Source organism: Saccostrea cucullata, unplaced genomic scaffold, assembly GCF_032062105.1.
Source record: "Saccostrea cucullata isolate Sc308-1 unplaced genomic scaffold, CSIRO_AGI_Scuc_v1 ctg2499, whole genome shotgun sequence".
NCBI lineage: Eukaryota > Metazoa > Mollusca > Bivalvia > Ostreida > Ostreidae > Saccostrea > Saccostrea cuccullata.
Window position 1 is genome coordinate 89,942 of NW_026917985.1, and position 18,301 is coordinate 108,242.

General features: G+C 31.8%; 1 protein-coding gene across 1 annotated transcript; it reads right to left on the reverse strand.

The window, feature by feature from the left end:
- Window positions 1-189: 189 nt before the first annotated feature.
- Window positions 190-9,524, reverse strand: LOC134274425 (uncharacterized). Its single transcript, XM_062756743.1, has 10 exons — window positions 9,373-9,524; window positions 9,083-9,109; window positions 8,572-8,679; window positions 6,468-6,592; window positions 3,952-4,081; window positions 3,710-3,828; window positions 2,501-3,263; window positions 2,060-2,239; window positions 814-974; window positions 190-629 (listed from the first exon to the last, which is right to left on the reverse strand). Exons 1-10 carry the CDS (start codon window positions 9,458-9,460, stop codon window positions 531-533), a joined length of 1,800 nt encoding a protein of 599 aa, XP_062612727.1. The 5' UTR covers window positions 9,461-9,524; the 3' UTR covers window positions 190-530.
- Between the last annotated feature and the right edge of the window lie 8,777 nt (window positions 9,525-18,301).

Consider the following 18,301-nt stretch of genomic DNA (forward strand, 5'->3'; position numbering starts at 1 on the left):
GAGTTGAATGTAGGGTCGAATCCCACTGTGAGACCGGTCCTTCGGAAGAGATCTATAAACCGAGGTCCCGTATCGCATTAGGTGCTGGCATGAAAAAGACCCCTCACTGCTCAATGACCAATGTGCTCACCAGTGTGAATAAATGGAGGTCCTTTTTACGGGAAATCAAAAGAAATCCAACAACAACTCACTTCAGAAAACAGCGCTTTTTATTGATGTTGTGTCATCATTTATTTATTGATGTAGTGTCATCATTTATATGAAAGACTCATGTAAATAAAACAGTATTCTTCAAAACGTAGATCAATGGACAAGCATTAAATGTTAATTATTACATGTATATCATAAGCTAACAGAGTAAAATAAACGTTATAAATAATTATGGCACTTAAATCAGGAATTTAAAAAATAAAACTAATGACGCATAATAAAGTTATACTCAAGAAAGATTGATAGGTTAAAACGGTAAGCCATAACAAAGTCAGTCGATCATACATCTTTTACTAGGACCTTCCAACACAGCATTTCCTTCAACATCGATGAGAGAGGTAATTACTGGTCAAGAAGAAATGCAACTTGGTTAGACGACCAATCTCATAATAGCACTTAGGAACTTTCTCAAACATGAACTGAAAAGAAGAAAGAGTGCTAAACTGTGAGATCTTTCATATTAAAACATCATGATACAAGCAAACACGAAAAAGCAATTCTATATAACAACCTCTTATTTTCTTCAAAAAATCATTTAAATAAAATAGTCATTGTTGAACACGATAGGGGAGATGGATTGAAATCTAGTTGTGTGATACCAACCCTCAACAGTCCTTTGTCGGGATGCTCTACATAAGGAGAGGAGTAGTCCATCTTGAACAGCAGTGCGAATCCAGTCAGACGACCTCTGTTGTAATACAGGAGAAGGGGGCACAGCTTGTGGCAATCCTCATTCACATCGAAATTGTAACTATACATCTTTCCTATCAAATGAATATAATTCATATGATTGTTAGAAAAGAGTCAATTTGTTGATGTGAGATCAAAGGTATCATTAGAATTTATAAGTAATCTCGTCATTAGTAATTGAAAGGTTGTCCTGTCGGTTCAGGATATGTTTGATTTTACAGTAGCCATGGATCCAACTCGTAGTTAAACCAACCTTACCAAGTACAAACTAGTAGTTAAACGTCATCTGTAGTAACAAATGATTCTGCATGCCTGACGTCATCAGATCTTTAGTCATACCTTATTGTTTTCAGTTGTATCATTTTCACATTTACATCAACATTAAAGACACATTAGTTTTATCATCATCAGAAATTTTAGATATTTTCCCTTGTCATAATTTTAATTGTAACAAAACATGCATTCTTATCTCGAATTACAATTGATATCCCCGCCGCTAGTAAACAATAAAGGGTAAACCTGCACCATTCAGTCACAAAATTACTAAGAGATCTGGTATGTTGACTGAATTGGAAGAATTAAGCTTTTCATCTCATTAAAAGATACATCATCATTAATACCAGGCGCGGATCCAGGAATTGAAGTTAGGGAGGGCGCCAAAAGTAGGCAAGGGGTCCTGGGTTGGGTCCAGGGCAAAGCCCTGGTGGGGGCCAAGGGGGCAAAGCCCCGAAAGCTCCTGGATTCTAGAGATTTTATAGGGTAAAATGAGGTCTACCGAGTAGACATATTTACATTTTCTAGACGAAACTGTGATTTACGTTAACTTTGACAATTTGAGGGAGCGGGCGCGCGCCGGGTGCGCCCCCCCCTTAAATCCGCCACTGAATACAAGATACATCTATTTTAAGTTGTAAAACATTCACATCTCTTTTATAGTTCAATGTTTTTAATATATACATTGTATCAACAACTAAATGATGATCATTTCAACAGTAAATTCAATTTATCTATCGGATACACAAAGCAACAAAATGCATGCGTATTTCAACAAATACCTTTTATTAACTATTAATGATGATTTTAAGAGTGGGAAATACGATGAAGTAAACGATTAGGTTCTTCCTAACACATATGCGTTTGAGCAGATGTAGGCTGTTACCTTGAGTCAAGAAGCATTTTTCTGGTTTCCAGGGTCCCTCTCGTTGTAACTCTCTTTCGTCACGTGGTATCTGTATAAAATAGTTGCTCTTTGTTCCATTGTGTATGAAAAGGCCAGATCCAGTGCCCCAGTGTTCAATATGGTCGATAGTTCTAGAACGTTCTGGGTCACAAATGTGCTCTAGCAGAAAGAAAGGAGAAAATTATTAACAAAACCTTTTAATGAAATGCAAATATTTTCTTTAGAAAAAAATATGCATTCCCCTGAATTTCAACCAATAGAAAAAGTCAATGAAACATCACAAAAAAGTATCAGAGAAATAATGCGCAATTAAATTAAACGTCTTTATGAGGCAACTTAAATTTTATTCTGCAAAACAAATATGTTAAAATGTAAAGTTTGAAATAAATTTAAAAATTTATGTGTACACCAATATCAAACCTGGATCAATGAAGTAAATAGTGAAGAAAATAACACCATCTTCCTCAACAAAGGGATGAGTTACAGGGTGGTGCCTTTGAGGGTGGTGAGTTTCAGTGTGATGAATCACAGGGTGGTGCGCTTCCAAGCTGCTTACTGAACGCTTTCTTTCTCTTTCAGTGTTTTGAGGAGAATTACTTTTTGATTTTAATAAAGGAGACTTTGTTTCTGAGTTTTCATTATGTGGTTTTTTAGGTTGTTTTGCCGCCTTTCTTAAAAAACGTGACCGGTATTGTTCTTGGTTTGGGTGATAAAAATGTGGGGGGAATATGTCTGATTGTGTTGATGTCTTTGAATCTCCAGACGGTTTTGCCGCTGCCTCAAACGCCTTTCTCTCTGCTGGAAATCTATGGGCTTTTGATTTTCCCAAGGATTTTGCTGTTGAATCAGATTTCTGTCCTGTTTCAGGAAATGTCCTTGTTCTTTCATGGCTCCTCGAATTTCCGGAAGACAATGTTGTTTTCTTAAATACATTTTCTGTAGAAGGTGGTGTAGATTGTCTTGAATGTAAAGTGGAAGGAAGTGGTTTACTCTGTCTCGTTGTTCCGTGTGAGGTTGATGGTGTAGAACTTACTGAGTCTTCTTCTAGATTTGTATCTGTATGTCTTTTCGTCCGAATTTGGTCATCAAAATTTTGCATTAAAAACGGTCTATCTTCTTTTGATTGTAAACCCTCCAGGTATTGTTTAATAAGCTCCTCATTCATAAACATTCTTTTTGAAATCTAAAAGAAATACTTGGAATATATTTATAGATATTAAATGCAACTACATGAATTTAAAATTGTGTTACACGAGTTTGTAAATTGCATTTACATTGAATAGTGTCACTTGCTTATTTTTGCCACATTTAAATTGTCTGATGGCTTTAATTATATTTAAAATGTCTTATATATAATAAAATGCGTAAGGTGGAAAAACTGTTGAAAAATGCTTGAGAGGAATTTAACTCTAGTGTACGATATGTTTATCATTACACGCATGTAACACTTTAAATTGATAAACTATTAGTTTAACAATTTAACTAATAAATGTACCAATTAATATTTTAGTGACAAAAGGAAGACCTTTCTTTGAATATTATTTCGTTTATCTGCGAACATGTTTAATTTATTTAAATATTATGAAGAATCTCTTTCCATAACAACTTCACAAATTTCGCTTTACTTACTACTGACTGCATTGCGGATCTGTATAATTCTACGGGACTCAATATATCTGGGTACTTATTGTTCAAGTTTTCCATTTCTGTTATGCTTGGAAATCTTTTGTCGAAAATAGTTCCTTTTGCTGGAAATTGTAAAGCATAGATAAAATTATGAGTTATTTCATTTGATTAAGATCTCCTCTTTTTATTTCTCAAACAATAGACCACAAGAGAAAGGACATAGTTTGAGTAAAAGGTTGATTTACCCAGTGCGGTTTTTATGTCGTCTGTATTAGCTAGTCTTCGTCTTCGATGAAGCACAGGTCTCTCCTCCTCGTTTAAATTTTCCTTCAATTTCTTTTGCAAGTTTTTATTTTCAAAAGCACTTTTATGGAACTGAAATAAAATTTTGTATATATTCCATATACGAAAGACATTGTTGATTAAGTCTCTTGTCCGTATATCTATGAATAAGAATGGATTCTGGTAATACACTTTTCCCTCATATTTTGTAACAAAAGTCCACATTTAATTTATATCTGATAGAAGTTCAAACTTAAAAAAAATATTTCCTCACCTTTCACAATTGTAGTTACAGAAACAGGAAATAGAGAATAAAGCTCGAATAAGCTGTAGGGCATATAACTTTTATATATGTAATAGGTTTACTTACAATATTCAAAATTAAATACTTGAAATTGCAATGTACAAGTAGATTATTAAAATTTTCCAGCAAGAAAAATGACCAGTTTCCATTGATATGAATCCAAATCTTTACTAGCATATTATCTTTATTCCAAGTAAGGTATTCAAAGTACTACAATCTCTCTCTCTCTCTCACATACACATACACACTTTGATAACTACTTCTCAAATTTTGCTTTACTTACTAATGACTGTATTGCTTTTCTGTATGATTCTAACACGCTCTTAATTTTCAAGTATTCCTCTTCTGTCATACTTGGAAATCTTTTGCCGAAAATAGTTCCTTCGGCTGGAAAGTTGTAAAGCATAGATACAATTGTGATTTATTTCATTTGATTAAGATCTCCTCTTATTTATTTCTCAAACAATAGACCACAAGAGAAAGGACATAGTTTCCATTAAAATGATTTACCAAATCGGTTTTTATGTAGCTGTATTTAGTCTTTCTTCCAAGTAAGGTCCTCGTTTAGTTTTTCCTTCAATTTCTCTCTCTTATTTTCAAAAGCACATACACATTTTGCATATATTCCATATATACAATACGACAGACATTTAAACACCCAATTTTATGTTAACGCCCCCAAAATCTACCTGATTCAAGATCAATAATTTACCGCCTGTCAATCATAAAAAAAACAATAGCTTCTGATTTGATTGACAGGTCAGCTACCTGTGCTTCTTGATGATCTGAGATTGCTATGTTTTGAAAACAATTACCTGGTCACGCGTCAAACTCTTTCATGTACCCGCATAGTATACACGCGGGTTAGAAAACTCCAATATGTTTGAATTTTATTTCAAAAAGTAATTGAAAGTAGATTATTAAAACATTGACATTATCAAATATTTGTGATCTTCACTGCTGTTTGTTACTTGTAAGTGTTATATCGTCCACGTTATCTGTAGAAAAAAGACCGCGTCCACAAGAGAAAGGCCGTAATTGGAAGTAGATTTAAAATATTTTTTAAGAAATGGGATATAAGAAAAATATTCAGCACTTATAAACGGCATAGCATTGTTTTAAAAAGATGTTTTATTTTGTACTATGGCTAAAATCCGCACGATGTTGTACAGAAATTGATATGTCAGAATAAATGCTCGAATTTCCTCGCGTCTGTATATACGTTATGAAAATTTTCGATTCTAAAATAAAATTTTGTTGAATAAAAAAATGGAATATTTTATTTTCAGGGAAAAAAAAGCATTTCGCGGTAAATGCATGTTCACATGAAAATGATTAATAATTTTTTTTATTTCAATATTCAGACCTTTTTAACCAAGTGATTTCTTTTATTGAAGATTAAAAAAGATAAATATTATTGATTTGTAGTTTTCACTCGTCATTTTTTCTTTTATGTAAGGAAAATATTTTCTAAAACGATGAACATGTATCTTATTGTTTTTTTTTCCTTTAAAACATTACCATGATTACGATGAATGCGTTAAGTTTACAAATAAACATATTAAAAAAATTTACGTAGTTTCACTCAAAACCAGACACAAAACACGTAATGATGACCCAGATTACCAAACACAGACTTCCTGTGTAATGCTACGTATACACAGATTTTTCACATCTTGGGTATTGGGGGTCTCCAGGTAAATAACACCACTGTTACTTTGACCACTCCCCCTCCTCAGGTAACCGTACGGTAAAAAAATTGGGTCTTTAAGACTTATTTTGTTAATTAAGGGATTAAGGTAAAACACTTTTCCCTTATTTTGTAACAAAATCCACATTTAATTTATATCTGACATAAGTTCAAACTTTAGAAAAAATATTCCCCCTTTCAAAATTGTAGTTACAGGAAATAGAGAATAAGAGCTATATAGAATAAGCTGTAGGGCATATAACTGTTATACAAGTAATAGGTTTACTTAATATATAAAATATTCAAAATTAAATACTTGAAACTTCTATTTACAATCAAAGAAGATTATTTAAATTTTCCAGCAAGAAAATGACCAGTTTCCATTGATATGAATCCAAATCTTTACTAACATATTATCTTTATTCCAAGTAAGGTATTTAAAGTACTACAATATCTATCTCTCTCTCTCTCTCCAATTTACTTACCCCTGCCTGTACGCCTGCTATATAACCGTTTGCATCGTAAATCACTACCACACTAGGGTCTTTATTTTTCCAATATCGTTTTCCTTTGAATAATGGTACTCTTCTTTCTTTGCCTTTTTCCATTTCTGGATTTTTAAAAATATCATAGAAAGCATATTTTAAGAATTTTACAAATGTATCTGTTTTATCTTACATGCAGCTTATATATTTCGTATCATATCTCTTGAAATAATTATTTACTGTATATCGGGTTATTTTAGTGGGATGCTAATTCTGGCTTATTTTGGCGTTTTGATGATAGTCCGCTAAAATTGTAATCGCTAAAGTACTGCAAATATATTACATTTTGCGGTGTATTCTATGAAGCGATTTTGGCGGAAAGCAGAGTCCGCTAAATGTCTTGTATATTAAGATTTATAACTAGTACATTCAGACAGGGCTAGATCAAATCTACGCTAACATGTTGAAAATTGAATTTCAGCCAGTAGTCAGTACTCTTCTTAATGTCTATCTGCAAAGAGCTGAAACCCCGCTTCCGCTAAAATAAATTACGCCAAAGTTATTGGCATACCTTTCAGCATCCAAAACGCCAAATTTTATACAGTACTCTATGATTTATTTTTGTGTGTATATATATTTCCACGTCATCGTTTTATAGGTTTCTTCACTCCAGTGGTGATTCATTTTTTCTTTGAGAATATATAATGACTTTGTACTTCTTAATATTTTTGGATGTATCTTTCATGGTTATATGGTTATTTGCAGACAGGATCGAAGAGTTTTTGCAGAATACAGGGAAATAAATATTTAAGGAATCACTGTCTAGTTAGTATGCCAGGGCATCGACGTTAATGGGAAACATGGGATAAATTATCCCATGTTTCCCACTATCGTCGATGTCCCTGGCATACTATACTGACTAGACAGTGATTCCTCATATTTCTATTTCATTGTGAAATAAAATTGTAGATTTAGATTTTAAAAATGAAGACATAGATTTAAATTATACGAGGACTTCCATGCCATTTTCTATAGCCCTCGCACATTGATGTCAAACACAAAGGCAACTGCACGAGATTTACATGCACATTTGGCCTCCTTAGCCTCAGACACAGAGAAAGATGCACACAAGATTTACATGTATATTATGCCTCCTTAGTCCCTTACCTATCGACCTGCCTAATTTACATTCCGCTAGAATTATCACGAAATCAACTCCGCTAATTTTCAAAGGGATATCACAGAGAAAGTAATAGAAATAGAAATATTCTATAATTTGCGCTAGGCCTAGCTAATATTTGGTTATTCTTCAACTCTTTTCCGTTTTCTTTTTAGTATTAAAAGTCACTTCGTCTTTAAAGATAAAGAAACTCGATTTGAAGAGAACAGGTCACCGGTCACATCAACCTTTTTTACGAACTGTAATAAATTATTATTATCTCCCAAATTTTGTACCTTTTTGTAAGTGCTGTCAAAATTTCATGAGAATTATTAAAATTTATTTGTTTAAAAGCTAAATTTATTTTAAAAATACAAATTATGAGGAGAGCAAAGACATCTAAACTTCAGAGATGGGATCAGTTGCCTTGGAGGAGTAAGCATTCCCTGTTGAACTGTCATTTCCGCCGTATTTCGTGTTTTCCTTTTGGAGATCGGGCAAATAGAAACAAAGACAGAATGGCCTAAAACACCAGTCAGCTTTTGATTTTTTTTTTTAAATGCATTGTTTAAAAAGTTTTATTTCAAATAAACCCTCTGCGGTCAAATAATTATTTTAAGTAGTATTTGAACAAGAAATGACTATGTTTTTAGTGCATTTTTTTAGTCGGCGGAACATGGAGTTGAAGTACAACTAAATAAGTTTTTTTTTGCGGGGGGGGGGGGGGGCTTCAAATGATAAAATGATTTACATATGGTTAAAGTCTTAGAGTACATTAGAACGAATCAAAAATCATGTTTACACATTAGGGGTATTTTCATACATTTGAAATTTACGCCTGTAAGTAAACATGCACAAGTGAAAATCCTATTGAACATATATTTCAGCTAAATCCCATACAAGATTCTTCATCAATAAACATGAGGAAATTGGAAATTATAGTACCTTTACACTCGTCACGAAGAAGCTCAAATCTGGCATCTTTTGCGTCAGATTCTCTCCGCGGAAGACTTTGGAAATTATTAACATTGAACGGATCGAATCCCCATTTTACTAGAAAACAAAGACAAAATAAAATCATTTTTCCTCATGCATGGGCATTACTTCTAAGTGTGGTATAATATTAAAAGAAAAATATTGAATCTATAAGGAATTTATTTTGATATTGATAAACAGACATGAAAATGTGATTTAAGATTTTTTTAAACATTTTGAATTTATTTCATCGGTTTTATCATGCAAAAGGGCAATACAGTAATGAAAATAAATCTTTCATGAAATATGCGATTTAAAAATTCAATGAATTTTAAAAAAAATTATCCAAGGTAATATTTGTTTTCTGAACAGTAATGTTTATATACATGAAGTAGTAGCCTGTTGCTTGTAAATGGAATATCTAAGTATGTAAATTTTTTTATGTCTGAGCAGAGGAAATATGTTTCCGTTTCCGGCTTACCTCTAAAGTCGTCCCACTCCGGTTTTTCTACAAATATGAAAAGTTAAATGTCTTAAACTGAGACAGCGTTACAGTTTTGATATAGGTTATATAACATTCGATGGATAATTATTATAGTATTCTTTACATAAAAGCACATTTTTGTACATTATGAAAGTCTCCATCGCAGTTCACCTATTTTTCATATGACGGGCTAAAATTGCAAGGGATACAAACTAAAACAGAAATTGAAAACGTTTCTAAAAAATCATATAGATTATAATTTGATAAAATAAAATGAGAATACATACGTTTGAATATATCTGGAAGTTCCCGCGTTTGTCTGAAACAATGGCATATTATGATAAGAGCAGACAGTACGATAAAACGCAGCATCATCTTCAACGAAGAAGAAGAAACTGATTACTGTAGACTTTGTCTGATGTTATTCGTTTCCTGTGCTTATTTCCTAAAGGAAAAACGTAGTTTGTGCAAGTTGTTTTTTACAACTGTTAATTGCTGACAGTACAATTTTTTTAAACATGTTAATTTTACATTGCTAAGTATTCATTTACAAAGTACATTTGTATAAAATTGCATTAATTTCATTACCTTTTCTAAATTTACAATTTTTTTTTTAAAGTTTACATTTTTTTTTAAAGATCCATAGCAAACGACAGGGATGACTAAAATATTTTTTTAAGGAAATCATATCTTTATAGATGTAGATATAAATTTTCAAATTAAGATCAAGTATGCGACTTCATTTATGGACGAGTGTTATATTTTCATAGATGCAACTTTGTCATAAAACGAACATTGAATATGTTCATTACTCTATTTTCGAGACGAAGAGCACAGAAATTTACTAATTAACTTTTTTGGCAAAAACTCATACAAATAGCTTATGAGGTTTACTGATTGTCGTTGTTTTATTAATTAAAACTCAGATGTTAATTTAATTCTTTTTTTATCTTCTTGTATTCCATTTTACCCATACATGTATCACAAGCTATAAAAAAGAAATGCGAGTATTTTATCTGTAGAAAACTATAGATTCTGTTTGATGATAAAGCATTTTATTTTTTTATTCATCTGTTGCTAATTATGAAAATTGATCGTTAAAAAATTCATTTAACAAAACTCGGCAATATAAGAAGTTTTATTGCATGTATATAATGATTTTGATTTTGTGATATGGAGTTTATATTACATGTACTGGTACCTAAAAGACAAGTATTTTTAATTAAGGAACCAATAATTTGCAAAAATAATAGTAAGAGTTAAAAGCATGGTGATGACAATGAACAAAATGGAAGAAAATAGACATCTTTCATATGTAATTTGGCATCGTTGCATGTAATTACCGCCGAGTAGATGAAAGTTATTCCGTATGTACTCTAAGGTAATATAATTTCAAAATTAATTTGCTGTTTCTTTAGATGAAACTTGTGGATATAACGAACAGTATTCAAACTCGAAAGTCCAGTTAACAATGCAAAATAGGAGCAGAGCAAATTTACCTCCAAAACATCAGAGGTGGGATAAGGTGCCATGGAGGAGTGAGCATCCCCTGCCGACCGGTCACACCCGCCGTGTGCTCCTTGTCATGATCGGGAACTTCAGTCAGCATTTGATTCAATGATAAACTGTATTTGCTGACCCTGTCATTGTATCGACCAAAGAACTTATGAAATGATGACTTTAAACGAAACTGCTGATATTCTTGTTCCATCAACTTGATTGTCAATAATTTACTTCGTTTACGAAAGTGTTCATACGTAGAACATGCTCTTGCGCATCGAATCAACTGAGAAACAAAAACTTCGTATGCAGATGATGAAGGTATATTGCTGCATACGGGAAGTTGACAAAAGAAAAGTTAAAGTCATAACGTTTATCATAGAACTTGGTTGTTAGATTACCATTAACGTCTTTTTCAAGTAAAATATCCTTATATGAAAAGTTGTGTAAGACTCTATGGTATCTTTTATCTCAAGCTCACCAAGATTTATCGTAAAAATTAAATGGAGTATCACCGTTTAAATTAATATGTTTTGCAGTTGCCGATCTGTAATTTTTGGGTGAATAAGTTGGTAGAAATATGTTTGTTTGTCTTTGTGTTTATATAGACTTTAGTTGTCATATATTGTCAGATTTCGTTTGTTTATCACAGTCATAGGGATTTGATGGTTTGGAGCTCCGTGTTTGCTCTGCTCCTATTGTGTATTGTTTTATGGACGATTGAGCCTGAATACTGTTCGTTTTCTCTATATATTTATTCGTGATTAGATTAATTAAACTCAATTTTAATCTAAATATGTTGTTCATGCATATCATATCTTTTTCTAAGTCATTAACCACCTTTGTGCAAAAAAATCATCTGGTTGAAATCATTAACCCCAAGTTATGTCCTTTTGTTTTTATCATAGAATACCACAGTCAGATTAAATTTTTCGGTATAAGCGTGTCAATGAATTCACATGAATTTGTGAAGAAATAATATATTAAAGTTTTCAATTATTAAAGCACAAAAATTTATGACCCGGTTAAAAACCTCCTGATTGTACAAATTAATGATATTATTAATATTTAGATTTCTATCTTTATTGAAACCATTTCTCATGTTAGGAAGTATGTACTTTATTCAATTTATTTTATTTCCCCGATAAAAAGTATGAACAATTATTACTTTTGAAAGACAAATATTTTGTTGACTTTTTTTATATTACTTCATGGAGGAATATTTTTTATGCACGCAATGTGTTCTACCGCTTAAATGATTATTTAAGAATAAATGACATGTATATGTTTACTTACAATCCTTCCTTGTAATTTTATTTTTTACTAAAGACAACTTTCCGTAGTAAGTTCCTGACTAAAAACAAAGCAAGGTCAAAACAGTTATCTCTTCTAACGGAGTGAAATTTATAGTTTGATACATGGTATTGTTCTGAGTCCAACTAATGCATCTGGCCTGGGGGCAAAAAAGTTAGACGAGCCCACTTTTGGTCTCAGTCTCACTTTTCCACTATATATTCCTTTGGTAAAAGTGAGACTGAGATCAAAATTGAGTTCGTCTAAGTTTTATGGCCCCCAAGCCTGGTCTTTCTTCACAAAATCAAGTCAGAATCATTTTCTATTGCAAGGGTAGAATTCTGTAATTATATTCCAAGTCGTAAAATGAGTACGAATTTTATAATTTCCAGTTGAAATATGTACAATTTATGAGATCGTAGTGTATTTAGTTAAAATACGATAAAAGTTTAACTTGTCGGCAGAGAATGTTTTCTTCTCCATGGCACCTGATCCCATCTCTAATGTTTTATAGGTCCGTGTTTACTCTGCTCCTGATTTATATTAATAATGTTTTGAGTTTGAAAACTGTTCATTGTCTCAATATATTTCATGTACAAAGAAAACATCTCACAAATATTTATATTCAGAAAATTTACTTATTTACTTATATTTTGAAATAGAGGCTTACCTTGTCTTTTAAATAAATTATGCTTGTATGAATAGAGATATATTGCTACTTTACTTAATTGTTATTTTTTGGATTATCAGATTCATAATCAGTTTTAATAGGATTGATGAAAGTAAAATACCTAATTATGATTAACAACTTTTGCATGAGAAAATAAAAGATGCATAATTTGGACCTTACCTCGATATTTATATATACCATCGATGTTTCCTTTATTTAAAAAACAAGGGTTTTCCATGCAAAAATTTACTTGATGTATAACAGTAAACCAAAATTATTAAAATAACACCACGGGGTCTTACACATCTGTTTCATATTTTTTTTTTATTTCAGTGCTAGAATACCTAAAATCTATCATTTTTGACAGATAAGATGACACAGATTTTATACCTCGTCTTAATTATAGATAGATTTTTTAAAACAAGCAATGATCAAGAAAATAACGTTTAGAGTATATAAAAAAAAATTATAGGATCTACACTTCCAAACTACGAATATCTCAGCAATACAAATCTGTCAACAAAGCATAAAAACGGGTCTAAGGTATTATAGAGATGGATTAAGAGCCTAGAAGGAATGACCATCCTCTGACGACTTAAAACATCCGCCATGACCTCAATATAACAACCGACCCCTAATCAATGTATTGAGCTATAATTAAGGCGAAATATAGAAAATACTTATTCATTATTAAACAAAATGTGTTTCTTAGAGTTTTGCTTATAAACAATTTACATAAGCCGATAAAATCTATAATCTGTTTGTTTCAAACGTGTTTAAAAGAGTCCACAAGAATCAAGATAACCAGTCAAACATTAAATGCATGGTTATATAAAACAACCATGTACATTGCACCTATAAAAAGGAAGGAACAAATATACATTTAGAGTATAAAACAATTTCTTCGTTAAAAATATTCTAATTCTACATACACGTACTCTGAAGTCAATATTGAAGGTTGAAACATTTATTGAGTCTTTGGACAAAGTGTTCCAATGACCTGTTGGACTTTCGATGGGCAGTGATTGAGTTCCTTTATCAGTCGAGGTGTTTTCATATTCGTCCATTCAAAATATTTTACATTAGAAGAAAACAACACTTCAAATATTTCGTCGATGTCATACCCATTTACAATCATAATTACTTCCATACTTATGTCGATTCTCTTTCTCTCAAATCATAACGATTTTTCTGTGGTTTAAACTGGTTTAATTAAAATTCAAAATTATGTCAGTGACCTTATAAAAGCTCTTTAGGTTTCTGGGACAATCAAGTCAATGACATTTCTTAATCTCTTTAAAGAAAATATTATTATTTGTCATGATGTCGAATTGGAAAAAAACATAAACTTATAGATCTGATAAAAGATCCAATGAATTTCCATTATGTTTAGAAGATCTAATCTTAATTGAAGCAGCTCTGTGCGTGCTGATGGAGTATTGATATTAGTCTTTATTACTTTATTATCCTTGGTAAAAAGAATGTGCTTTTTTATACATGACACAAGAAAAAAATTTTAAAGATAAATCTTTCACTTTCCAGTGTACCACAAACGTTAACCGGATCTTAATTAGGTGAGAATCTCTCTCTCTCTCTCTCTCTCGGACACGTAAACACACATGTCCTCAGGAAAACTGACTCACAGAAAATTTGAAGAAACTATAGATTAAAGAAAAAGACATTATATATGATCGTAAAATTCAGTTAAGACAATACATCAGATGTTGGCAATTCATCATCTTGGGAAAAAAATGATCATTTTCTTCTTAAAAAAACCTTCCGCCACAAACTAAAGTTCCTAGGTTGATTCTACTTGAATGGAATTTAATCGCAGTTTTTTCATTGAATATAGTTCAATTTGCACTGTAGAATTTAGATTTAATGTAAGAACTTAAAAATGATGCAGAATTTTATAAATAGGACCACAATCCGTTCAAAAGCTCAGGATCGAAGGTCTTAAGGGATAATGAATTAATGCATTAATATCCAGACTTATTATCTGTTTAGAATAATAAAAGGTATCAAGCAGTGATCGATATCAAAAATCTATAATCAATTTATTTAATACACGTGAAAAAGGATTTCAACACGTACTTCTTGAAATTTAAAATGAGATGAGGTCTTGGGAGGAAAATGCGTCCCCTGTTGACCAAACACAGCAGACGTGAGCCCTGTGCTTGATCAAGTAGACGTATTATTCTGTACATAGTCAACATAAGTATAAAACGGCCAAACTATTGATTAATTTGAAAATAGTAAACCAAAATACGACACATTCACAGGATATGTTTGCGCATAAAGTCATAAAAACTATAGGATTTAGGTAATACGTACTATAAAAGAGGAAGCCTGTTACATCCACTTATATGTCATAATCCTACCTTGGGTTTAAGAATTGATCGTACTCGGGGTATGTTCTTGAGAATCGAATAAGTTTGTAGACATAAACATTGTATGCAGATCGCAGCAGGATATTATAAGTACTTTATAATGGAAATTATATTGTATATGGAAATGTGCGCCGCACAAGATCTTTCTGTATATACGGGTTACAAATGTCTTTATATGATAACAGACGCCATACACATTTATAAAGTTAGAAATTATGTTAAAAGTTGTCAGCACATGCACTCTAAGTATAATTCACTAGAACCGTGTACTACAAAAATCCCCCAGTAGCCTAACTAGTAAAGGGAAGGCTGCTAGAGGACTGTGCAGCTCATATGGTCAGTGTCTGTTCGTGTGTGTCTGACTTCTCTTTGTTATACCGATAAAAATTTCTTTAAGTTCCTATTTAAGGTTTAGAATAAACAGATTTATTTTAAATTTTGTCAATCAATGCAGATTACATTTTGTTCCAATTTAATCCCACTGTGGGACGTGGAGATTTTTTACCCATCTTTTTTTTTTAGAAAACATTAATTTTTTTTTTTATATTTTTATTAACTCAAGTTTATCACGGCCATGATTCGAACACACCACCTTCTGATTACGTCACAGAATTGGGGCTGAATTTCTAACGTCAAAATATCACTTTCTGAGGTTATTACATACGTCGTTTAAGCGTAAAAACGTAAAAAAAAAAAATTAAGGCGAAACAAATAAGACTAGACATCCAATTTTTGCATTTCTTTTCCGAAAAATGTCTAATTCTTTAGTGTTTCTTAAAATGCAACATTTATATTTATATGCACATTTTAAAAATAAGATTTTATCTGTAAAAACTTTTTCCATTAAAAAGAAAATACAGCTTACATTTATGATATACGTCCCGTTAAGGCCATAATGAATAAATTGCTAGATTCTCATCCGAATTTTTTTAAAAATCAAGGCGGGCGGGCGGCTTTTATTTTATATTTTTTCAATTCTGCAGATTTTTTATTGACCTGGTCAATCAGTGTAATTTTATTTACAATACCCGCATAAAAGTCATAGTAAAGGTTCAATTATCTCTTACTTCACATCATCACCGAGCTTTTTCAACCAACGACCCTTGTTTAAAATATATACGCATGTATTACAGCAATTACCATCTTTTCAGCTGTCAAAATCATGTCGACTTTCGCGGAATTTAAAACGAAAGTAGAATGGTAGATGAATACCGATCCCGATAAGAATTAATAAGAAGAAAAACAGAAATAAAAAAAATCGAGGCGGGGGTGTAAAATCGGGGCGGGCGGGGATGAGAATCTAGGACTATTTTTATTATGGCCTAAATATCATCATAGTACATATATTTCTATCGTAGTAACAAAACCGACTAGACATCAAAATTGCTCTATCAATCTCTCCTATTACTTGCTAATAGATTTTTAAAGAAACATTTGACTGCTCTTTGATTTGCACATTTCATTTATCACTTCAGTTTTACGAAAAGAACCTGTTATACATGTATAGTAAAAAATCTTTACCAAACATTCCATCTTTTCTTGTTACATCATCACAAGACGTTAAAAAAGATTGGTACAAAATGGTAGAAAAATCGATGTAGCCAAAACGATAAAATGTCCAAAAATTCTAATGCCTGTCGTTTAATACAGTGTTACAAGTTACGCAATTTAAAACCCCAATACTATGCGCGACGTCGGAGCGATCGAGCGCTTTACTTATTGAGCTGCTGTGAGGTCAGAAGTTGATGTTAAAAAGAGTTTCTGGTTGACAATATGTATGTAGTTTTTGAAGAGAAGGGTTTCCAAAAATCTGAACAGACCTAGTTTTCGTATGAAGGATTTACACAAAAACCCTTGCTGTGCACTTCAACTCGATTATTATATCGACGACACATTTTCTTTTTTTTTAAAGGTACAGTTTTTATTTTCCTATGTTGACTCCATTTATCCATGTGAGCTTAAGGTATACATTTACTCAGATGAATAAAAATACTCCAGTGATTAGAACGAAAAACCAACTACTGCGCATTTTACACCTATGATTTTTGTGTTAAATTTCCATTTCAAATAAGTAGGTTAATGACCTACTCTTTATGCTAGTGCCACTAGTAGTGGCCCCTGAGTATTTTTGGGAAAATACCTCAATTTTTCACACTATGACCAGTTTTTCCTTTACTCACAAAACATAATAAGAAACAAAACTCTTTAACTAATGAAATATTATAGGAACGAAACAGCGTTGCTTCGTATACATAAGTGATTAGAGTTTGGTCTATAAATGTTTAATCTATTACATTCCGAAATTCCTCTGTCATATTTCTATTTTTTTCTCCATTTTTAATCGAATATTATAACAATTTGAATGGCAAGACTCTAAATTATTCATAGCATAAGATTACTTGTGTTGCCCTTTTTCTAATGGTATTAACATTATATGAGGTTACTGATCAATTTATTGAGCTATGTTGTCTGAAACGGTTTTGTTCATTTTTTTAACTTATTTATTCATAGCATTCAATTATTTGAAATAATTAGTGAGCTTTAATGCACATAATATTTGCAAAGTGGTGTTTTAAAATACATTTAACTTTTACATTGTTGATATTGCAAGAAATAATCCATTTTGACAAAAATAAAAAATTAGGTCCGAATTTCCTCTGTATCACCATGCATTAACTTTTGTTCCTGTACATTTTCTTCAAAAAATAAGATATTGAATTTTAAAATTAATTGTAAGTCTCAAAACTCTGTTATATCATCCATTTAGAACAATTAATTTTTGATTTAAAATAACATACTTCATTAAGACATCTCTTAGAAATCTGGATAATTTTCAAGAAAAAAATTTGCATGTTACCTAACATGAATTTAATGAGTTCAACGTTTCAATGGTTAACTTCCCTTACGTATGTGGCGAAATACATGTGCATAATAAACTACATTTCAGATTTCATTTTCTCAGTCGAGTCGACATGTTAAAGCATGTTCTTGTGTAACAAAATTATGAAGAAAAAAACACGCCTTTGACATAAAGTTGATGAAACGAGGATATTAACAGTCTCGTTTGAAATAATAATTTCGCAAGTTTAATGGTGGATATAATTAGCTTTGTCAGCACATGCAGCGTATATTTAAGTCAAATAGTAACTGACATTTTTCAGGCTTGTTGTTGGGCCCCCCCCCCCTTATTTCACAGTTATAATAATGAGCATACGGCGGGTTTGACCCGTCGGCAGGGGATGCCTACTCTGCAATGGCATCTGATCCTACCTCTTAAGTTCTAGCTGTGTTTGCTTCACATTGAGCATGAATATTGTTCGTTATCTTAATATTTCAGTCAAATTGATGAGCAATATCAACATA

What these genes read in the sequence shown, in the direction of transcription:
- LOC134274425 (XM_062756743.1), bottom strand. Translation starts at nt 9,460, where the DNA reads ATGATGCTGCGTTTTATCGTACTGTCTGCTCTTATCATAATATGCCAT. An exon ending in CGACATAAAAACCGCACTGG is followed by an intron (nt 3,829 to 3,951) that starts GTAAATCAACCT and finishes TACAATTTCCAG; the next exon opens with CAAAAGGAACTATTTTCGAC. An exon ending in TATTTACTTCATTGATCCAG is followed by an intron (nt 2,240 to 2,500) that starts GTTTGATATTGG and finishes TCTTTCTGCTAG; the next exon opens with AGCACATTTGTGACCCAGAA.